Here is a 24,873-nt window from a genome sequence, read left to right as displayed (position 1 = left end):
TGGCAATTATATTGATACACTGGACCATCAGAGTAATTAAAAATAAAACTATTTACCTGGTTGAGATGCAACAAGCAGGATACCATGTTGACTATAGTGTCCCAGAGCTGGGACAAGGGCTCTGAACATATCCACATTGCTTTGTACCACATCAAGGTAGGACTGAGAACTACCCAAAGAGTTGACTGTGAAGATCACCACCTTGGAATGAGCAGAGGCAGACAAATCTAATGAATAAAAAGAAACAGTCTGAGCTCAAGATCTAGGTTTTCGTCAAGTTCTTGTTCTTGTTTTTCTGATTCTTTTCTACAAGTGGAGAGCCTTTAGGTATATTTGCCTCCAGATCAATCCATATCCATAGAAATATACAGAGTGCTGAGGTTTGCTTCCAGAAAGGTGATTAAGAGCAAGAGTGTATCCCAAAGGGAGAAAGAGAACAAAGGGGGATAAAGAAAATAAAGTACAGGACTCAGAAGCTAAAAACAAGGGCTTAAGTTTTTTCTGTAATGCACAACTTTCCTACGAAAAATAAGTAATGTGCTATAGGCAAAATGAACCTATAATCAATTAGGTCACTGAGTTTTAAATTGTGAGTTTAGGAGCCTAGAGTTCCTTGACAGTGACTCACAGGCCATGTGGAAGGAGTGGGAATAAGTGGAAAGAAGGCTGGTAGGCACAGCTCCATGCTGTTTACTTTGACCTCTCTAAGCAGAGTAGTTCTGCTTGTATCTGTTTTACTTATGAAGGATTCTACTCGAAAGAGGAAAAAAATGGTCAGAAAATCTTTAAATCAAGGTAAAATGTCTTAGCTCATTTTTTACAGACTTTTCCTTATACTGAAGCCAGTATCCTTGGTTTTAGGTTCCTCTTTCAATGGGACTAGGTAAGCAACTGTTAACGACTTAAGAGAAGCTGTTCTCTAGAGTTCGCTCCTCTGATCCTGAAGCACACAACATGCAATTTTACAACTACATCACTCTCTACTACACAATGTGCTCTATAGTTAAGTACATGTCAAAACAGCGGCCAGACTTTATCAGCATCAGAGACAACAGAAAAATAACACAGTAGATGGCATTAGTCAACATTTGTAAATTAATATTAGCATCCCAGGGAGACAAGGAGTAGATTCCAGTGTTTATATTCTTAATTAAGCCCCTACGGCCATCTCTCTAAACCAGTTTCAGAAGGAAACACTTGTGCAATATATCCTCTGGGAAATGTACTTTCCAGGTTTAGCTCCTATTCTGATGCTGTTGTGGGGACAGGAGATCCAAAAGCTGAGTCCTGGATTTTAATGATGGTTCTTCATGAGTACTCTTAAATAATTCCTGTTGGAATTCCTGTTGGAATTCCTGTTCTAGTGTTTAGAGTAGATACCTGGTGATGAGTCCAAACCTCAAGAGTTGGAAGGTATATAGTTAACACTTCCAGACCACTTCTATATGCCAGGTACTATTCTAAGAGCTTTCTATGTATTTACTCATTTAATCTAATCTACAACACACTATGGGGTCATAGCCCCCATTTTGCAGACAAGGAATATGAGGCACAGATGAGTAACTTACTCAGTTGTAGAGCTAGCAAGTATCAGACCCAGAATTCAAGCCCAGGCAGCCTGGCTGTAGAGTACTGTTAAGCACCATGCTATATTTAGAAACTGAGCCCAAAACCCTCATAAAGACGAGGAAACTGATGTTTACAGAGATTAGGTGACTTGTCCATATTATCAAATTACCAGTGAACAGTTCAATTTATGATCTTACAATTTGGTCCCAACCTATTTTGCGAGGATCATTTTATTTTCTTTCCCCCTTTAGCTTTCTCTACTTTGAATGATACCTATACCCTTGCCTCCAAGGTTGCCTCATGAATAAATAAAGTAGTAGCTGTCTAAAAGGATTTCAAAAGTACAAGAAAGGCTTTCTACTCCATAAGGTTTCCTAAGCTCCCAGGCCTTTTATTCTCTTCCTTTGAGCCTAGAAGCTAGTATTTCTTGTACTCTCCTAGGTAAACCTTTGGCTTAAGTAGGATTGGTCCCTATTCTTCCCCACTATGTATCTCTCACTTTCCCGATAAGCACTTTACTCAAATTCTTTCTTTCTTTTTTTATGTTTATTTATTTATTTTTGAGAGACAGCATGCACATGAGCCAGGGAAGGGCAGAGAGAGAGGGGGACAGAGAATCCCAAGCAGATTCCGTGCTGTCAGTCCAGAGCCTGACACAGGGCTCAAACTCACAAACCATGAGATCATGACCTGAGCCAAAACCAAGAATCAGATGCTTAACCGACTGAGGCACCCAAGCGCCCCTCAAATTCTTTCTAGCTGGAATGTTTCTCACTTCACTCACCACATGCTAGGTAGATATCTGTTTAACTGTCTACTACATTCAACATGTTATGAGCTCTGTGAGAGCAGGGACTTTCCATCTCCAAGATCTAGATACTTAGCAACAGCTACATGCCCCCAGGGCACCCCTGGACCCTTTTATTATACCATACACAAAAACAAACTTAAAATGCATTAAAGACCAAGGGTGCCTGGGTGGCTCAGTTGGTTAAGTGTCTGGACTCTTGGTTTCAGCCCAGGTCATGAAATCAGTTTTGTGAGTTCAAGCCCCGTGTCAGGCTCTGCATGGCAGCACGGAGCCTGCTTGAGATTCTTTCTCTCCCTCTCTCTCTGCCCCTCCCCCACTTGTGCTATCTCTGTCTCTCTCAAAATAAACTTAAAAAAACCTTTTTAAATGGACTAAAGACCTAAATGTGAGACATAAAACCATAAAATTCCTAGAAGAAAACATAAGCAGTAATTTCTTTGACATCAGCCACAGATATATTTTTCTAGATAGATCTCCTCTAGTAAGAGAAACAAAAGCAAAATTAAGCTATTGGGTCTACACCGAAATAAAAAGTTTCTGCACAGTGAAGAAAATGACCAACAAAACAAAAAGGCAACCTACTGAATGGGAGAAGATATTTGTAAATGATGTAACTGATAAAGCATTAATATCCAAAATATATAAAGAATTTATGCAACTTGGGGCACCTGGGTGGCTCAGTCAGTTAAGCGTTCAACTTTGGCTCAGGTCATGATCTCACGGCTCATGAGTTCAAGCCCCACATAGGGTTCTGTGTTGACAGCCTCAGATTCCGTGTCTCCCTCTTCTCTCTGCCCCTCCCCTGCTCACTCTCTCTCTCTCCCTCAAAAATAAATAAACATTAAGAATTTATGCAACTCAACACCAAAAAAAAATCAATCCAATTAATAGGGAGAGGACAAGAATAGACATTTTTCCAAAGAAGACATACAGATGGCCAACAAGACACATGAAGAGATGCTCAACATTGCTAATCAGCAGGGAAACGCAAATTAAAACCACAAAGAGATATTACTTTACACTTGTCAGAATGGTTAAAATAAAAAAGATGAGAAATAATAAGCATCACGAGGACATGGAGAAAAAAGGAACCCTCATTCAGTGTTGGTGGGAATGTGAACTGGTGCAGTCACTGTGGAAAATTAGTATGGAGCTTCCTCAAAAAAGTTAAAAATAAACTTACCATATGATCTAGTAATTCCACCACTAGGTATTTACCCAAAGAAAAAGAAAACACTAATTCAAAAGGATCTATATTTATTGCAGCATTATTTACAGTAGTCAAGACATGAAGCAACTCAAGTGTCCATCAATAGATAAATGGATAAAGATTGTATATATATATGTGTGTGTGTGTGTGTGTGTCTATACATATACATATACATATATGCATATATACACATATATACATATACATATATACATATACATATATATACACACACACACATATATATATACACACACACATACATATACACAACACACACACAATGGAATATCACTCGGCCATATAAAAGGATGAAATCGTGCCATTTATAACATGGATGGACTTACAGGGTATAATACTAAGTGAAATACGTCAGAGAAAGACAAATGTAGAATTTAAGAAACAAAGCAAATGAACAAAGGAAAGAAACAAAAAAATCAAACAGAGAGCTACCAGAGAAGAGATCGGTGGATGGAATCGGTGAAGTAGGTTAAGAGTAAGCTTATCTTGATGTAAGAGTAGGTGAAGGCGGTTAAGAGTAAGCTTATCTTGAGGAACACTAAAAAATGTATAGAATTGTTGAACCACTATATTGTACACGTGAAACTAATGTAACACTGTATGTTAATTATACTTAAATAAAAAATAAAATTAAGTTTAAAAGAAGTTGCTGACTTAATATGGGGAAAAAAGATTGTACAGTTGTAAAGAAAGTTAAGAACCTTAAGCATAATTATGTGAAGATATGATATCATTTACAAGGTTAAGGATCATAATAAAAGTTTATTCAATAACAATTAGTTCAATATACCTCTGCTAAGGTTCCTGTCATGCCAAGCATAATTATACCAGGCCCTAAGAACACAAGGTTAATGACATATTGTCCTTGCCCTAGATATAATACAGTAGGGCTCAAGGGTTAGAATGGAGGGCTTCAGAGTGAGATTGCCTGCTCCAAATCCTAACTTTACCACTTACTTAATTAGCGTAGTGATGTTTCCTCCTGGGTCAGGGGTGCATCTGGACCTCCAGGACAGAAAACTCTTACCTCTATCCCAGCTGCATAGGTAGCCCAGAAAAACTACATCCTTCCTGCCAAGCCACTGGTTCCCAAACAACAGGCCCTAGACCAGTGCTTGTTTAGTTATAGTAGGGGATATCAATCCATTATCAAGCATGTCAAAAGACCCAGCAAATACTTCATGCTCCGATATACCACTGTTCTCAGATTATGAGGATGATGTTGATGAATGAAATACACACTGATTTTAAATCACCGCTGAATTATTTTATTCAAAACCATGGAAAATCAATCAAATAACAATGTCCAAATGCTGTGGAGACCTCACTGAAGTATTCTAGCTTAGTATTATCAGTCTGAATATACTGGAGACAGTACAAATATTTTCATTTCTCTGGTATATTGCTAAACCATTCTAACTGTAATAAAAATTACATAAAAATACGTTCCTTTCAAATTATTTTTCTCTAGGACACAAAATTTTAGAAATGATGATGACCCTTAATTTAGAAATTGTGTTAAGTTGATAGCTACTAAAAATCTTCCTATGTTGGCAGGGGAGGGAACTACCAAAGAATGACTTCTCAGTAGCTTTGGGCATTATTTCAGTCAATGACTGGAAGGGATATTTTTGTCTGATGAATAGAGGTAGACTTTTTTTTTTTAATGTTATACAAGAATACTCCTATTAAAAAATAAGGTAGGAAATCACTGCTCAGTTCAAGTGAGTGCCTTTAACAATTACTGCCACAGTGGTCTGGGTTTGGAGCTATAGAAACAACACTGAAACTTTCTAAGATTTACTGTATGTGGCAAACTAAAGCCATGAACTAAGTATGTTATGCCATATCTCTATCTTTAGGGAGGATTTTCTTAAAAATAAAAGGTATATCTATTGATAAAATGTCTCAGGAAGAGAAAAAAACGATACAACATAAATTTCAATATCAATACTAAAATCATGAAGAGTAATAAGTGATTTGGCATTAGGATTACTCTGGAAGGTTTCCCAGAGAAAAGGTGACTCAAGGTTAAGTATGAAGGGCATGTTGAGGCTAATGAAGAAGTATTTATCTGAGGTAAGTGTAAAGGGGGAAAGGAGGCAAAAAAAAGGGCTTCAGTCAAGATTCTTTACTTCAATACAGTGAATTTCAAAAATTTGATTGTGACCCATGCCATGAGATGGACATGCTATGAAATACGTTTTCTATTGCAACCCAAGACATAATATATGCATATGTATATATACAAAGCAAAAACATTACAGAAAATACCCTTAATACTACTCTGATATTTTCTATTGTTCTAGTTCATTTTTATTAAATGCTGGTCGTAGTCCCCTGTGCTGATTCCACAATCTGCAATAATGTCACTATTTATAATTTTTAGAATACTTTAATGAGTATAAGAATTACCTGAGCTACTTATCTAAAATGTAGATTCCCAGGCTCCACTCCTAGAAATTAGGGATCCATAGCCTAGGGTGGACGCCAGGCATCTGTAATTTTAAGGTGGTTCTGATATAAGAGATTAGCCCACAAGCCATGTTTTACGAACCACTGGCTATTGAGCATATTATGCTTTAGTCAACAACACTTTATTTTTTATTTATTTTTAAATGTTTTTTATTTTGAGAGAGTATGCACACATGCACGAGTGGGGGAGGGGCAGAGAGAGAGAGAGAGAGAGAGAGAATCCCAAACAGGCCCCATGCAGTCAGCACAGAGCCCAACATGAGCTTGATCTCATCCTACAAACCAAACTGTGAAATCATGACCTCAGCTAAAATCAAGAGTCAGATGTTTAACCAACTGAGCCACCCAGGTGACCCAACAACACATTATTTTTAAATTTACAACTACTGAACACTTTTTTTCTCCATGCATAAGCATGCATATATCCACACACACAAACATTTATGCTTGTATAAACACAGACTATTTCTGGAGTGAATCATGTGAAACTGGTAACAAACTTACAATTGAAATCCTAAATTTAGCCTCTTACTAACTGCATGTCCTAAGCCACAATCTCTCTGAGTCATTTATAAAATAAAGTAAGAATGGGGCACCTGGGTGGCTCAGTCAGTTAAGCGTCCGACTTTGACTTGGGTCATGATCTCACGGTTCGTGGGTTCGAGCCTCACATCGGGCTCTGGGCTGACAGCTCAGAGCCTCGAGCCTGTTTCAGATTCTGTGTCTCCCTCTTTCTCTGCCCCTCCCCCACTCATGTTCTGTCTCCCTCTGTCTCAAAAATAAAAATAAACATTAAAAAAAATTTTTAATAAATGAATAAGAAAAGTAACAGTGTGTGAATATATGTAAAGTATCTAGCATATATTACTGATTCCTTAAAAAATGGCAACTATTATTATTAAGAGATAACAGATAAACATAACAGTAAACATAATATAATAAACATAATAACCATGATCAAAATATAGGACAATGATCCAATTAGCTATATTTAATATAGGATAAAAGTAATCAAGAGAAAGGAAAAAGGAGTACTTATATACTGTTGACCAGAGTATTAACTGGTACAACTTTTTGGGGAACAATTTTAGCAATATAAATTTTAAAAACACGTATCTTCTGGCCCAGTAATTCTACTTTATCCTGCTAGAGAAGTACACTAAAATTTTTGCATTACAATGTTCTCTTCACTATTATTTGTAAGCACAAAAAACCCCCACAAAAACAAACTAAATATCTCCCAACAGGAGATAGATACCCATCTGACAAAATATTATGAAGCTATTCAAAGAAATAGAGCTATTTAGATCTACATGTGCTGTTAATAAAGATCTTTGAAAGCATACTATTAATTCACTAATAATTTAAACACAGAATTGCCATGAGCCAGCAGTTCTACTTCTGGGTTATACCTAAAACAAGTGAAAACAGTTATTCAAACAAAAACTTGTACATAAACTTTCATTGCAGCCCTATTCACAACAGCAAAAAGATGCAGCCCAAAGGTCCAACGGCTGACAACAACAGACAAATAAAATGTGGTACATCCATACCATGGAGTATTATTCAGCCATATAAAGAATGATGTACTGATACATGCTACAATGCGGATGAATTTTGAAAACATCATGTTAAGTGAAAGAAACGAAATACAAAAGGCCACATATTGTATGATTCCATTTATATGAAATATTTAGAATAGGCAAATCCACAGAGCAGACTGACGGCTGCCAGAGCCTGGGGAGAGGGAAAATGGGGAGTGATTGCTTAATGTGTACACGGTTTCCTTTTGAGATGATGAAAATGTTCTAGAACTAGATAGTGGTAATGGCTGTGGAACACTATGAATGCCCTAAATGTCACTATTGATAAATTTTACATTATATGTATTTCAGCACAAAATAAAAACAAAGGAATAAAAATATTAAAACAAGTGCAGAACAGTTTCCCATCTGACTCTTGAAGCAACGACTCTTAATAATTTTTGTATTTCTCCAGAGTTAGTCTACGCATATACAAGCATAACTGTTTGTGTATATATGCATATGTATTTGCATGCTCACCTGTATATATGTGTATTCCTCCTCCAAATGTTTTAATAGCTATTTTGAAAAAGTCCAAATGGAGCCAAAGCACAACTCTAGGATGGCCAGTTGCAGTCATCGATACCTGCCATGATGGAGCATTCCTCAAATTTCCAAACTATTGACTTTAATTTCCCAAAATTATTCATATACTTCTCTCCATATTATGGAATGTATTTATGAGATGTTAGTTAACATTATATTTAAAATTCTTCATGTAATAGTGATTAAATTCAGTGTTATCAGGAATATACAACCAAATTAACAAGGGGAACATGAAAGTTGTCCCCAAGATGGTGTGGGCTCATTTGACATTCCCTACTTGGTGGCAAACACCACACACTATACATCTCCTCCGAGGATTCTATCCTTTCAATTATGTGAAACAATTGTAATTGATGGTTAATGAGACACACAGGAAGAAACAATTGTGAGGTCCTAAAAGGCCTCACAACCTCTAGGGTCCATGTATTAAAGTCTCCTGAAGTGATTTGGAAGAGTTAAGAGGTCCCTTAAGAACTTTAGTACTTGGAAATGACAGAGAATTTCCAGCTCCCCAAGGGATCCTCTATATGAAGCCTACAAAAGGATCAGTAATGCAAATACTGCACTCCTTCCAGAGAAGGAAAATGAACTCGTTGTACCCTACAGAGATCCAGAGGCTTACTCCAACTAATACACCCAATTTTTATAACCTGTAGGTATAATTTCAACTTTTCTCACCCACTGTTGTTCTTAAGTACATTCAGGCTTGTGACACAATCTTGAGTTTTCTTGTTTTTTTTTTTAATATTGTCAAGGAAAGCCAAACAATTATAACATATTACAACGTGACTTTGGCTATATCCTGGTCTACCAAATTTTTTGATCATGCATCTCTAGTAAAAAAATATTTTTGGGGCACCTGGGTGGCTCAGTCGGTTGAGCGTCCGACTTTGGCTCAGGTCATGATCTTGTGGTCCGTGAGTTCGAGCCCCACGTCGGGCTCTGTGCTGACAGCTCAGAGCCTGGAGCCTGTTTCGGATTCTGTGTCTCCCTCCTCTCTGTCCCAACCCACTCGCATTCTGTCTCTGTCTTTCTCAAAAATAAATAAGCATTAAAAAAAAATTTTTTTTAAGCCCACATCCCCAAATATGGTATTTACCTACATATATGTCTGCACTAATACATCATGTATGTTATAAAATAAATAAAAAAAAAAATTTTTTTTTTCAACGTTTATTTATTTTTGGGACAGAGAGAGACAGAGCATGAACGGGGGAGGGGCAGAGAGAGAGGGAGACACACAGAATTGGAAACAGGCTCCAGGCTCTGAGCCATCAGCCCAGAGCCTGACGCGGGGCTCGAACTCATGGATCGCGAGATTGTGACCTGGCTGAAGTTGGACACTTAACCGACTGCGCCACCCAGGCGCCCCTAAAATAAATTTTTAAATAAAAAAGATGAGATAAAACACTTTCCTAACATTTAAAAATTTATTTATTAATGATACAAAATCCTTTTGTTCTTATTAAAACTTATTTTAACAATATATTTTTAGTGAAAGTGATGTGAATTTTTTTAAAATGTTGGTTTAACACTTTGCCATATGCCAAGCGGTAGGTATTATTCTCACTCTACAGATGATAAAACTGAACTTTGAGAGGTTATATAACCTGACAAATGTCAGAACTATAATGTGGCAGAGCTAGGATGCAAACTCCTATCTGTCTAACTCTAAATCCAGTGCTCTTAACCAATATATTATGAGAATGGAAGCAATCAAAGAAAACAAATTTATACTGTAGTATAAGACAAAGACAGAATAAATCCTTCTGACCAATCAGAATGCTATTTGCTCATCTGAATTCTTTTTAATTTAATCAATTACAATCTCTGTATGAATTAGGGTAAGTCATTTCATTTATGTGAATCTTAGTTTCCCAATATGTAAAATGAGGAGCTTCGACTAGATGAACCTTAATGTGCTTTTTAAAACTTCTTTTTAATGTTTATTTATTTTTGATAGAGAGAGACAGAACAAGAGCAGGGGAGGGGCAGAGAGAGAGGGAGACAACAGAATCCGAAGCAGGCTCCAGGCTCTGAGCTGTCAGCACAGAGCCCGACGTGGGGCTCGAACTCACGGACCACAAGATCATGACCTGAGCCGGAGTCGGGCCCTCAACTGACTGAGCCACCCAGGCGCCCCTTAATGTGCTTTTTAGCATTAAAATTCTAAGACTCAAGGCACAGAGGATTTTGGGGGTAGTGAAAAATACTATAATGGTAAATACATGTCATTATAGATTTGTCCATATCCACAGAAAGCACAACACCAAGAGTGAACCTTTATGTAAACTACAGATTTGGGATGATAATGATGTATCAAGGTAGGCTTATCAATTGTGCCATTCTGGTGGGGGACGTTGATAACAGGGGAGCCTTCCCATGTGTGGGGGTAAGGGATATACAGGAAACTTTTTGTTCAATGTTGCTGTGAACTTAAAACTGTTCTAAAAAATATATATACTAAAACAATTCTAGGACTCAATATGAGAGCAAATGAGGCAAAGATCTATTAAGCAGAATAACCAGACCTTTGCTGATCTCCACATTAGGCAGGTTAAAGATGTCAAGGTCCATCACTCCTCCTTTCGTCTCTTCTGAGAGGTCCAAGAGGACCAGTCTGTCTGCAATGCCCTGTACAGTACAATAACAAAAAGAACATACAGCATTACACAAACACAGCCAGTTACTCAATTTCAGTTCATTTAGAAGGAAGCTAAAGGGGAATGCATGGGCCTAAAATGCTCTCTTATGAAGGAAAAATAACACGACAGCAATAAAAGGGACTTGTAAGCAAGAAATTACTATGAACTTGAGTAACGTAATCCTTTAGGCTTGACTGAAAACTGGGATCTAGCAGGACTTAACTAAGAGGTCACAGACGGCAGGTTTCCTTTGATGGAACAATGCGTAATAAAGATGACTTGGTGCACTCAATATATTTGCTGTCATTCTTGAGTTTATGTTTTCATTTTGATGTCACAATTTCCATTCTGAAAGTACGTAAGAGTGATTTTTTGGTCTATTTTAGCGCCTCATTTCTAGCATGAAAGTCAATACTAATGCCAAGTTTCCCTTTAAAAAAACAAAAAAGGATAATAGCCATATATCTAAAATAAAATCCTATTATCATGTAGAACTCTCCTCAGAAATCTTGTGGAAAACAGTCCAGGAGCACCTGGGTGGCTCAGTCAGTTGAGCATCCAATTTCAGCTCAGGTCATGATCTTGTGGTTCGTGAATTCAAGCCTCACATCGGGCTTGCTGCTGTCAGCTCAGAGCCCACTTTGGATCCTCTGTCCCTCTCTCTCTGTGCCTCCCACACTTGCACCTTCCCAAAAATAATATTTAAAAAAAAAAAAAAAGAAAGAAGGAAAAGGAAAACACTACATATGCTTGTCAATGGCTCCCTGGGTACCATGTAAATGATGGCATAGAAACTCCTCAGAATCAGGTTACCTTTGTGAAAGGTCTTTTTCTCAAGTGGTAAGCGGTTTGAGGATCTTTCCTATATTAGAGTGCAGAAGCAAGAGTACCCAGGGATCCAGCAGACTATCAAGCAGAAAGGACAAAAGAAAAGCAATAGGACTCATTAGCTCTGTCACACTGGGCAAGTCACTGAACTTGGCCTTACTTCATGGGGTTATGAAGATTAATTTTGTGACACAGAGCTGACAGAGAGCAGTCCTTTCTAAACTGTACCTACTAATTTTATTATTGTCAGCCACACTCATAAGACGAATGTAAAAAAAAAAAAAAAGAAAGAAACAAAACTATGAGTTACCATCTTCATTTATGAGACATGCAAAGATCCAAAAGTTAAACATCAAAAGTGTGGGGAAAACAGGCATCCTCACACACTGTGGGTATGAGAATAAAATGGTATAATTGATATGGAGGATAATTTGACAAGTTCTATCAGAATTTAAAAACATAGTAATTCGTTTAATCCATCTATCTCATTTATAGAAATTATCCAACAAGTTTATTAGTACATGTGTAAAAGGATACATTATGTATAAGGTTTTCTTTTTTTTTTTAATGTTTATTTATTTTTGAGAGAGAGAGGGAGAGAGAGAAAGAAAGACAGAGCGCAAGCAGAAGAGGGGCAGAGAGAGAAGGAGACACAGAATCTGAGCAGGCTCCAGGCTCTGAGCTGTCAGCCAGAGCCTGACACGGGGCCCAAACCCATGAATGGTGAGATCATGACCCAAGCTGAAGCTGGACGCTTAAACAACTGAGCCACCCAGACACCCCACGTATAAGGTTTTCAAAAGACAAGACACAACTTAAATGTCCATCAGTAACAACAACAGCAATAATGGTATTGTTATATTATTATAGCAGCATTATTATATGGCATTATTGCAATAATGGTAAACAACAGCAGTATAACATAATGGTTTAGAGAAGAACTTCCCAAGCCTTAAGGGATCAGCATTCAGTAGATCAGTGCAGCACATGGACATGGGCGGGGGGGGGGGGGGGGGGGTTGTTATATGCAGATTTACTTCCATAGGTCTGGGCTGGGGCCTGAGATAATGTAATTCTAAGAAGATCTCAGATGTTGCCAATGCTGCTGGTCTGAAAGTCACATGCTGACAGTAAAGATTTAGAACACAGGCTCTATAAATAAGACTGCTTCACTTCAAATCCTGCCCCCATTTATTAACAGTGTGACTTTGGGCAAGCTGCATAATCTCCCTCTGCCTTCATTTGTAAATTGGCAGTAACCATAACATCTAACCCACAAGGCTGTTGTAAAAATAAGTCAAGTGTCTAGCTGAGTGCCTGGCACTCAATAAGCATTCAGTTAAATGCTAGTTACCGCTGCTACCACCACAACCGACACTATTATGACTACTATTGTATCATAATATTTTATATATTGTACCTTGTATCCAAATATTAATGTTTATAAAGAAAAATGGGAAAAAACTTCCATTTATACAGCTTACAGACAAAGGAATACTGATAGACTCTTCTAACAACTGAAGGAACATGACTTTAAGGGACCTTCTTGTACTTACCAAAACCAAATAAAATTGATAAAACTCAGTACTGCTAGGAATGTCAAAAATCAGGTTGATGTGCACACTGTTATCAGCAGCATAAATTAGTTCTGCCCTTCTGAAGCGCAATCTAGCAATATGTAGTTAAGTCCCACAAAGACCATTCGTGCCCTGACTCACTAGTACTGTTTTTGAGACTATGTGTACCTAAAAGAAAATTCAGAGGAGAAAATAAGCAACTTGTAAGGCAATGTTTATGGAAGCATTCTGTTTAGTAACAAAAGAACTGAAAACAATTCAAATTCAAATTCAAATTAAGAGGGAATAGTGTATTCACATGGAGGGTGGAAATGAAACGAAGTCAAAAGTTAGCATATGTTATTCTGTGCAGCCAGCTTTTAAAATTTTCTAGCTCCCTGGATACACTTTAATTACTTGCTGAAGTAGAACCTATCTCCAAGACATATGTGAGTCTGAAATAAGAAGGGAAGAATTTAGATGGCAAACAATCACATTTTAATAGAAAAGAAAAAATGAAACTCCAGCTACCAAATAAACAGAGAGGGACAGCTATTCTACTGTGGGCTACATCTTGAAATGACAGACACACTGTTACCACGATACTGGGACCCTGGAGCGTCTTCTGAACCTCTCTGGAAGGGAATGTAAGCCTTTCTGCAAATAATTTATATACCAAAGATCTAGTAAAAAGGAGTGATGGAAAAATAAACAAATTGCAAACTAGTGTAAAATATCCACTCAGAAACTACGATCCTAAGAGAAAGTGGAGTTATTACACCAGAAAAGGCAATCTTCAAGAAAAAACTGTTAATTTTAGAAAAAGCTAAAATTAAGTATTATATTAAATAAGAGTTTAATTAAAGTGGCATGACTCAGAAAACACAAAGGAATTTGTGACTAAGTGCGATAAATGTCACGTTGAGGTTTCCCTTGGATAGGATGATGAGCCGATTGTTCAAGTCACTTTTTTAAAGCCTATTCTGTGACTAAGTACTAATTAAGAAGCAATATCCCTGATGAGAGCTTTCAGCTTTTTTTTTTTTTTTTGCCAACTTACTAAATATATTTGAAGGCAAAGTGAGGTTTTCCCACATGACAAGATGAAGCCATTATTTCTTATATGTTAAACACACACTGCTTAAAAGTGTAGCAATATGATAGATGGATTTATAACCACTGTGCTTACGTACCTTTGCTGAGATTGCTAATGTGCAGGCAATTCCCAGTTCTCCACCTCCAACCACAGTAATTTTATTGACTGTTTTATGCTCATGATTTGCCCAGTTCTTTGAATTTATGTCTGAGACACCTAGAAATAAAAGTGGATTATTATGAGAATTTTAAAATAGTATCAAAAATCTTTTTTAGCATCAAAAAAAAAAAAAATACACCAACCTTCAATAACTTGGACAGAAAACATGGTGCTAGTCTATAAGAAGCACTCAAAAATACTTGAACAAATGAAATGCAAGACAGGAATCTCATTAAATGTTATATTAAATAGAGGCTACCTCCTTAAAAAGGAAAAACCTGGGGTGCCTGGGTGGCACAGTCGGTTAAGCGTCCGACTTCAGCCAGGTCACGATCTCGCAGTCCGTGGGTTCGAGCCCCGCGTCGGGCTCTGGGCTGATGGCTCAGAGCCTGGAGCCTGTTTCCGATTCTGTGTCTCCCTCTCTGCCCCTCCCCCGTTCATGCTCTGTCTCTCTCTGTCCCAAAAATAAATAAAAAACGTTGAAAAAAAAATTAAAAAAAAAGAAAAAGAAAAAACCTTCCAAACATTTAAAAAAATATTATATAAGACTAAAAACTAGGATTTCCAGAATTCTGAAAAACATTCTGATTCTTACTGCTCTGGTCTATAATGCAAAAATGTTTAACGCCTTACTGAAGTTTACAAGCATGGATTTTGCTTTTTGTTCAATGAGAAACACTGAGAATCATAGATTTTCTGGTCCGATATATTGAATGAGGCAAAAAGCCACATAAAAATATAATGAAAAAGTTTGGGATCATTAATATATATCAAATGATTTGGAACAAAACACAAATTATTTTATCTGTCAGTATAAGGGTAATTCTTTTACATTTTAAGAAATATTCATTGGAACTATATGGTAACACACTGACAAATGTGTAGAAATTTTTGATTCAACACAGATATACATAGCTACATGAATATATTTACTTATAGAAATCTAGTAGCAGTGGGCGCCTGGATGGCTCAGTGGGTTTAGAGTCAGATTCTTGATTTTGGCTCAGGTCACGTTGTCATGGTTCATGGGATCGAGCCCCATGTCAGGCTTTGGGCTGACAGCATGGAGCCTGCTTGAGATTCTCTCTCTCCCTCTCTCTCTCTCTCTCTCTCTGCCCCTCCCTTGCTCATGCTTTCTCTCTCTCTCGAAATAAATATTTAAAAAAAATTTTTTTAAATGTTTATTTATTTTTAAGAGAGAGACAGAGCGTGAGTGGGGGAGGGACAGAGAGAGAAGGAAGACACAGAATCCAAAGCAGGCTCCAGGCTCTGAGCCGTCAGCACAGAGCCTGACGTGGGGCTCGAACCCACCAACCGCGAGATCACCACCTGAGCCAAAGTCAGACGTTCAACCGACTGAGCCACCCAGATGCTCCAAAATAAGTATTTTTTTTTAAAAGAAAAAGAAAGCAAGGAGCAGAGAGTAAAGGATATTAGAAATTGTAAACTCATAACTCTCTGATTAACAAAAATACAAACCTTCAGTGATTTTTGCAATATAGGCTAGCAAGTCTACCTGCCGTGCCTCATCAGACGACGGTAGAGAATACAGGGGAAGTTCCTCTTGAAACTTGGCAATCATTTCTTTAATTAGTCCAACAATGACAGACTTAGGCTGCAGAATACACACAAAGGGAAAAGTGATGCAAAGATTTTGCTCAAGAATACCACCTTATTAACCTATGCATTGTTAAAGAAAGTTTTGCATTATGCTCTTATTTTTTGAAAATTATCATACAAATTCGATGATACTTTTAACTGAAAAGTTACTTAATTCTTTTACCTGAAAACTAGAGAAATGCTAATCCAGCTCTCCAAAAGATGGGAAAATAGCATGACTATGCTTACTAGCAAAGTACCTATATTCAGGAACAGTCTTTTTTTGAACTTTTTATTTTGAAATTATTGCAGACTTACAGAAAAGTCACAAAAATAGTACAAAGAATTTTCATAATACTCTTCACCCAGGTCACTCAAATGTTAACATTTTAACACATATATTTTCTCAGTCTGTGTCCCTCTACATATTTTTCTGAACAAACTGAGAATAAATTGTAGATCTGATACCTTTTCACCCCTAAATACTTTAGTGTATATTTCCTAAAAGAAAAAACAAAACAGACATTCTCCTATGTAAGCATTATCAAATCAGAAAAGTGACACTGATAAAATATTATCTCATCCAGTACTGTTTCTTTTATTAAGCAACCTTAGTGAAATTCACTTAACCTCTCTGAGCTTCAGGGTTATCAGCAATATAATATGAATAATAAATCCCAAGTGGCTATCATGAGAAACAAATGCATGCAAACATATGCTGTGAGTATAAAATATTTATTAGTATTGAAAATATTTAGCAGTTTGCTTATTTTGAAAAGGATTTAATTTCCCGAAGTCTGAGAGATTCATTACTTATATATTAAGAGGATGAAGCTATTAGGATCAAAAGCTCAAACACCTCTGAAGACCAAGCAGATAACATAATGTGGGAAGCTGGCAAGTTTAAGAACATTTGGGGAGATGGTTATTGAGACAAACTGGAGTGTACATACAGGCATTCAAATTCGTATTAAGAGCAAAACAAACCCACTTTTCTGTTCAACAAAACTCTGAATTTCTTGGGGAAAACATCTGCAATCTTTGGCCTAGACAGCCTCTAGATTCCTTCCAGCTCCAAAATTCTATGTAATTCTATCACATAATTATAATTCCAATTACGTGAGGAACTTAAAGTTACTGCAGTACTTTTAAATAGGGCAATTTAAGACTAGTTTTAACTTAAAAAAAAAAAAAGACTAGTTTTAGCTCATAATAAAGAGGCTCAGAATAGTAAAGTGAAATCAATAGTGTCTGAACTCAAGTCAAATACAACCTCAACTAGGTTAATAGGGCTATCTCTAAGTATTTATTAAACAAACAAAACTATGAAAAGAGATGCCAATGAAAACCAGAAAAAGGGAACTGGAAAGATGAATTCCCACAACAGGGAACAGATGTCAAAATATCGTTTGAGGATAGCTGGCGGGGGGGGGGGGGGGGGGGGAAGAAGGGTAAAAATGGCTGAAGGCGATAAACAATTAAAAAAAGAAGGAACCTAGGGGCGCCTGGGTGGCTCAGTCGGTTGTGCATCTGACTCTGGCTCAGGTCATGATCTCACGGTTCATTAGTTCGAGCCCTGCATTGGGCTCTGTGCTGATGGCCTGGAGCTCGGAACCTGCTTCAGATTCTGTGTCTCCCTCTCTCTCTGCCCCTCTGCCACTCACTCTCTGACTCTCTCTCTCTCAAAAATAAACAAACATTAAAAAAAATTTTTTTAACAAGCAACATAAGTGATCAATATATGAAAAATACTTTAATTTCTCAAATAATCAAACAACTAAACATTAAGATATCATTTTTGTCCCTCCAATGGATAAATTTTTATTATGCCCTATTCATCACATTAAACTGGCAATCCTATTAAATAAAATCACCACATAATGCAAATGATGTACAAATTCATAAAGTAAAAGGTCAATGTTCCTGCACCTAAACTCCACTACCAACCACTTGGTGTTCATCCCTTCTTGTATTTTTTTCTTCTTTTTAAAGGTTTTACATATATGAAAAATAGAGAAAACTGTAAAAACAAAGTAAAACGTGTCCATAATTGCATGCTTTTTCACAGGATGTATATAAAACAAAAAGTGATAATCCTAACACCATCCTTTACTCTAATCTCACTTGACTCAACATATTCCTGATCTCCTTCAGGGATCTCTGGTCCTCCTGCCCTACAATTTTCTAGGTATATATATATTATAAATTATCCTTTCATAAAGATCTTAATTACTTATAAAAATGAGAACATATTGTACATCCTTGTAAGTAAATATATAGAGATAAGCAAAGGTTTGTTTTGCTTTAATGATAATACCTTCTGGTTAGGGCAAGAGTGCTGGAAAAGTGGCATTCTACACTGATTTCAAGTGATGGTAGAAATACATTTTGTCTACCTTCTGGAGGCCAAGTTGGCAACATGTAAGAATAGCCTTCAAAATATTTCTAAGCTTTGATTCAGTAATTTCATTCCTAGAGATTTATCATTAGGAAATTATTAAATATTTATAATGTATACACATTTATGCTTATATGTATTTATATTTGAGGATGCTTATTAAATTTCTAACAACAGAGCAATCTGTAAATATATTATGCCAATATCCTTATGCTAGATCATCAGGCAACCAATTAAAGACCATGTATTTTGAACAGATTGTTTAATATGAGACATGCTCAATATAATAATGGTAGATGAAAAATACAGAAAACAAAATTACATGTGAGAAATTTAAAGCAAATAAACTAGTTACATATATCATTACAAAATTACATAATGTGAGAACTTTCAAGCAAATAAACTAATTACATATATCATTGTGAATGCACTTTTAAAACTTAATGCTCAGTTAAAACAAAACATGTAATAAAAGATTATATACAGTATGATTCAATTTACATAAAGGTCAAAAACAGGCAAAACAAAAAATACATTCTTTTTTTATTTAAGTTTTTATTTATTTTGAGAGAGCAAAAGAGAGAGGGGGCATGTAGGGAGAAGCAGAGAGAGAGGGAGAGAGAGAGAATCCCAAGCAGGCTCTGCACTGTCAGCACAGAGCCAAATGAGGAGCTTGAACTCACAAACTGTGAGATCATGACCTGAGCCAAAGTCTGATACTTAACCAACTGACTCCCCCAGGCCCTCCCAAGACTATAAATAAATACATATATTACATAAAAATCTTTAATAAGGAGGGACTAGGAAATAATGCCCAATATCTTGCTAGTAGCTTTTCCTGTGCTTTATAAGCAGTAAACAACTATAAAAAGAGAGGGAGCAAATAATAGTTGGCTCCAGACCTGGAGAGAGTGCTTCATGCGGGCTGCTGTCTGTCACTGGGGTTCTGGAACCTAGGTGACTCTAGGGAGTTCAATTTAAAATTACTTTCAAAGACCATATGAGGAGTGTCATTAAAAGAAAATTCACTTATTTGTACCATGAGAAAAATAATTTGTACCACCAGAAAAATAAAAACTTTTACAAGAAAATCCAAATTGATCTTACATGGCTCCAGTTTTGAAGATAGGGCAAGTATATTCTGCCTTGAGCATCCACATGTTTTCCAACTGAGACACCCATATTTGCAGTTGGCTTTAAGAAGCAAATGGGGGGAGCAAAAGGGTGGGAATCCAAGATCCACAAACGAATTGGTATGTTGTATGTATTTCCTATTTGAGACAAAATAAACACATCTTCAAATAATGATGAAGCATATACATTATATTTATGGTACAGCTAGGTGGCATCTTAAGACCTGTAGTCAAGTGCATATATAAAGAATTTACATAAATCGAGGCCTACTTCTCCATTTTCATGTTCCCATTAAAGCACCAGCATAACATCTGAAGAAATTTAATTAAGACAATGGCCAGCTCATCCAATTCAATTCAATAATATTTACAGGACCTATTGTACCAGGAGTCTGGGATACAGTATCTTCTCTATGTAACCTCTTTGCCCCACCCAAGCAGAGCTATTGTACCTTTCTTTAAAGGTAGTGGACACTTTTATTTTTATACTTATTCTGCATTGAAGTTACTTGCCTGCAGATCTGTGTCTCCTTTTACACAGTAAACTTCCAGAGGGTTAGGTATTATTCATTTCTATTTTCCCCACACCAAGTATAGAGCCCAACATACTGATTGCTCAATAAAGGTTTCCTATATGCATAAGAATAAGTGAATGAATAAACACATGAAAAATTAATGAATTAACAAAGACGAATTGGATACATTTGATACTGACCCGCAAATTACTCACTAACCGTCATCAAGCTGGGTTAGATCACAGAACTTAGAGCTGAAAAGAACCTTAAGCATCACCTTGCCCAGTGTACTGAGAGACAGGAACTTGAGTGCATGATCTTCCAACCACACACGTGTAATGTCATGACTACTGAGAGCCAAAATCTCTGACGGCTCTGGTTGCCAGGAAGCCCAAATCTACGACCTAATGAAAGTGTAAAAATTAAACTTAAACTAGAAATCTGATCAACTCCATTAGCTGTATCTATTGTATCTCCTGATGGTCAATTCCTGCACTCACAGTCTGACTGCATGTCTTTCACTATACTTACAAACATGGCTGCTCGGGACCAAGAATGCCTACGTTTAAATCCTAGTTTCACCCACGACTACTAGCTGTATGATTTTAGGCCAGTTATTTAACTTGTCTGTGCCTCAATTCCTTCCTCTATAAAATGGAAATAGTAATAATAGCTCCTACCCCATAGGGTTGTTGTAAGGATGAAATTAGTTGAGGTATGTAAGATGCTTAGAACAGTACATCATATGGTAAGTACCATGAAGGGTTGGCAATTTTTACAACTTACTTCAAACCCATGTTGAAGGTTTAACTATAGGGCAGGTATAAATAAAAAAGTATTGTTTTCTACTGAAATCTTTTTCTTGCTAAGAAAATCATCCTTCCACTGACAGCTACTTTTCTCATCTTGTTTCTTCCTCTAAGGATACAATACTCAACCCTGTATGCACATTAGAAACACTCAAGAAACTTGGAAACATACCAATACCTATGCCACTCTCCCAGTTTCTGATCCAATGGGATGGGGTATGGACAACATTTTTTAAAAGCTTCCCATGTAATGCTAATGTGCAACTAAGATTGCAAATCAGTATTATAGAAATGCCCTAATACTTGTGGGTCTATTATTTTATATCAGCAGTACTGAGAACAACACTCCTCTTCTATTTTTGTCTAAGTATTAAAAAAAATTTCTTAATTGAGATATAACTGACATATAACATAACAGTTTCACTGTACAACATAATGATTTGATATTTGTACATATTGCAAGATGATCACTACAATAAGTCTAGTTAACATCTGTCACCATAGTGTCTAAGTATTTACTGTTTGGCTATCGGCATAGCTACTGATCCATAGATAATTCTGATTATAAAGTCATGTGATTGTAGCACCACAAAGTGACTGACAGGTACTGAGACACCATCAAATTTCTCCAAAAGCAGTTATTCTGTCTAATGTTACATACTCTCTAGAGAGTGTTTTTCAAATAGTGGTCGCAATAAATGGGTCACAAAATTAATTTAGTGGGCTGCAAGCAATATTTTCAAATGGAATTGAAAAGAAAATAGAATACATGACAGGTATTATGGTGTTTCTTTTTTTCTAATTTACTTTTGAGAGAGAGAGAAAGAGAGATAGGGAGAGGGAGAATCCCAAGCAGGCTCCACATGGTCAGTGCAGAGCCCAATGTGTGGCTCAAACCCACAAACTGTGAGATCATGACCTGAGCTGAAATCAAGAGTCAGATGCTTAAACGACTGAGCCACCCAGGCACCCCTGGCAGTTTCATATATTAATGTACATATGTACATTACATGTACATATAATGCACATGTACTCACATGTACACATATGAGTGCGTGCACATGCATGTATGCTAGCTGTGTATATAAAAGTACAGTATTTCTTATTGTGGGTCATAGTCAAGACATTTGAAAGCCACTGTTCTAGGCCATGCAAATTTTCTTGTTATATAATATAGCTGGAGTAGCCAAATCTCCATGGTGTCGCTTTCTGTGTTAAGTACCACACGTTAAAGAAAAGGAAAGAAATGTCTATTGATGGTATCTTCCTAGTTGATCAAGGATCTGCTGCCCCCATCAATGCTCTTCCCCAGCAGCATTCATGCATTTTACTAGCCCATGCCTTGCAAAGCAACTGGTGAGCCTGATTCCCATGTCCAACTGGTAAGATTTCACTACTGGTGTTCTGCTCTCTTCTTCCTTTCTTCTTTCCCATTCTTTTCTGTCAGCCACTGCCCTGCCTCATTCCCTGCCCACTTAGCTTTCGGGAATTCATTAGCAAAGAGTCAGAAATCCTGGTAGAGTCCTCAGATCTGAAGTAATTATATCATAAAAATATAATTTAAGTTAGCTGTAAATAAAATTCAGATGGGTATCACTTATTAAGATGATACACATCTCTCAAGTACAGTGGATGAATAAAAAGTATCATCATAACCTTCACACAATCTTGGAGAGATAATAAATGATTCAGAAAATGTCTGCAGATACACATAAGGAAATATCAATGGAAGATTCATCTGGGGAATAGGACTGGGTAGGAGGTTAGTTATAAGCTTAACCTCATCCCTTCTCAATTTTTAAGTATTTTTTTTTTTTTTTAGCACAAGTATGTATTATTATTATACTAATAAAACTAAGAACTGAAAGAAATACAGGATTAAGCATTATGTGCCAGGCACTATGCCAAGAGCTTTACTTATGGTAATTCACTTAATCCTCATAATTCTGGAGTTAGTATCTATTATTGTAACATTTTACAAATTCTAGAGTTAGTATCTATTATTGTAACATTCTGACCTCTGATCAGCAGGAAGTAACTAATATGGATCACAAAGAGTTGATATAATTCTACTCAAAAGCAAAGAAAAAAGAATGTACTGCAAAAAAAAAACAAAAAAAAAAACAAAAGGTACTTCGGTACCATTACTACCTTGGAAGATCCAGCTTAAGGATCAATGAAATAACTCCTCGGCTTTAGGAAATGCAGAACGCCAATGAGGGGCATTTTACCAATGATATTAAAATAAGATTTATGCCCTCCTGTTACCCCTTCACACTATCTTTGAAACCGAAATGCTATTAAGCAGTGATTCACTTGATGAGCTCCTCTGTTAATATATAATTACCCTTGACATCACTGGGGTGGGTAAGAATTGGGAATGAAATCAGTCAACCAATCACTGGGGTGGGCAATAATTCTCTCTCTCTCTAACATCTAATCATAATAAATGCAGAACACAAGTAATAGGGAACAGGTCTGAGTAAAGTTTTCTAGGCAGCCAGAAAAGAGTCTGAGAGTTTGGCAGGAGAGGAACAAGGAAGAAAATAAAAATCAATTCTGCAATTTCTGCAGAGCCCAGCTCACTGCTCATCTACTTCCATCTCGAACCATATTCTTATGTATAAAAACCAAACTGAGGGGTGCCTGGGTGGCTCAGTCAGTTAAGTGGCCGACTTCGGCTCAGGTCATGACCTCGCAGTCCGTGAGTTCGAGCCCCATGTCAGGCTCTGGGCTGACAGCTCAGAGCCTGGAGCCTGTTTCAGATTCTGTGTCTCCCTGTCTCTGACCCTCCCCCATTCATGCTCTGTCTCTCTCTGTCTCAAAAATAAACGTTAAAAAAAATTTTTTTTTAATAAAAAAAAAAATAAAAACCAAACCGAATTCCTATGCATTTCCTATGCCAAAGGAGGTGTCATAGTGGGACATAAACAGTGGCAGAATAACACATGAGTGAACCTCACACAGTGAGTGATCATGGAGGGGCAGAAATTAAGAAGGGTTTGTTAACAGTCTAGGACTACCATAATGAAATACCTACTTTGAGAAAAGTCCCCCAAAATACAGCTCCTTGGTGTCTTTTGGGCAGTGTCTTCCTATAATACAGTGCTGAGTTTTTTGTGAAGGAGCAAATTCCACCATTCTCTCCCCATTTGTTTTCAGGTCCTCCTCATCCCTTTTTAGTTACCTCCTCTCTCAACTGCCCAGCAAATTCATTTATTACTAAGCCCCTTCGGTCAGTAATCAAATAAACTCAACCATGCAACAAATATTTACCAGGTATTTTCTATAAACACAGCACTATGTATTAGTAATTTGGGATATTAACCCTCTTGGGATTATAGACCAGGAATAGGTTTTTAGTGGTAGGATTTCAGACACCCCTTCAGAGACATCTATTAGAACCAAAGCTTCACTGGTTTTCGTCACATCATACCATATAAGCAATCACCTATAATACCTACCTGAAAGGTTAGTCGTCTCGAACACTGATAGAAGTAGGTTTGGACAAATAGGAAGAGTTAAGAATGGGGGAACTAGCGATTTTTTGTTTGTTTGTTTGTTTTTTGGCAAACACTTAGCTATCACTTGATAGCAGGCAGATCACTTGAAAATATGATGCCTTCTTTGAGTTTTAATGGCCCCCAATTTCCTACTGGAGTTTCAAGTTACAGTCTGATACAAGCAGTGTGGTTTTAGGTAAATCGCTTGACTAGGCTAAGACTGAGTTTCACCCATACAATGGGGACATCATACAGAGGGAAACAGAGAGGATCAAAACATTGATGTAATGGAGAAGAAGGTGTGATCCTTGCATTTTGCTATGGAAAGCAAAGAGAACTGTCCATAAAATCAGGCCTGTCTCTGTGTAGGGGCCCAGGGCAGGCTGCCCCAAGATGGGCCACTTTGGCACAAAGATT

At 37.0% G+C, this 24,873-nt stretch overlaps 1 protein-coding gene across 5 annotated transcripts in view; it reads right to left on the bottom strand.

The window, feature by feature from the left end:
* UEVLD (UEV and lactate/malate dehyrogenase domains) overlaps window positions 1-24,873 on the bottom strand; it is a 55,387-nt gene that overhangs the window by 17,507 nt on the left and 13,007 nt on the right. For 4 of the 5 annotated variants that reach the window (XM_015085774.3, XM_015085775.3, XM_053203396.1 and 1 more), the window contains exons 4-8: window positions 19,604-19,767; window positions 15,979-16,114; window positions 14,438-14,556; window positions 10,747-10,849; window positions 57-227 (exon numbers count right to left, since the gene is read on the bottom strand). In XM_015085774.3, the coding sequence (XP_014941260.1) occupies window positions 57-227; window positions 10,747-10,849; window positions 14,438-14,556; window positions 15,979-16,114; window positions 19,604-19,767 (693 nt within the window). The remainder of the gene's footprint in view (window positions 1-56; window positions 228-10,746; window positions 10,850-14,437; window positions 14,557-15,978; window positions 16,115-19,603; window positions 19,768-24,873) is intronic. The other variant, XM_053203397.1, reaches the window with a different exon arrangement.

Source organism: Acinonyx jubatus, chromosome D1 (genome assembly GCF_027475565.1).
Source record: "Acinonyx jubatus isolate Ajub_Pintada_27869175 chromosome D1, VMU_Ajub_asm_v1.0, whole genome shotgun sequence".
Lineage (NCBI taxonomy): Eukaryota > Metazoa > Chordata > Mammalia > Carnivora > Felidae > Acinonyx > Acinonyx jubatus.
This window is presented reverse-complemented; position numbering and strand designations above follow the sequence as displayed.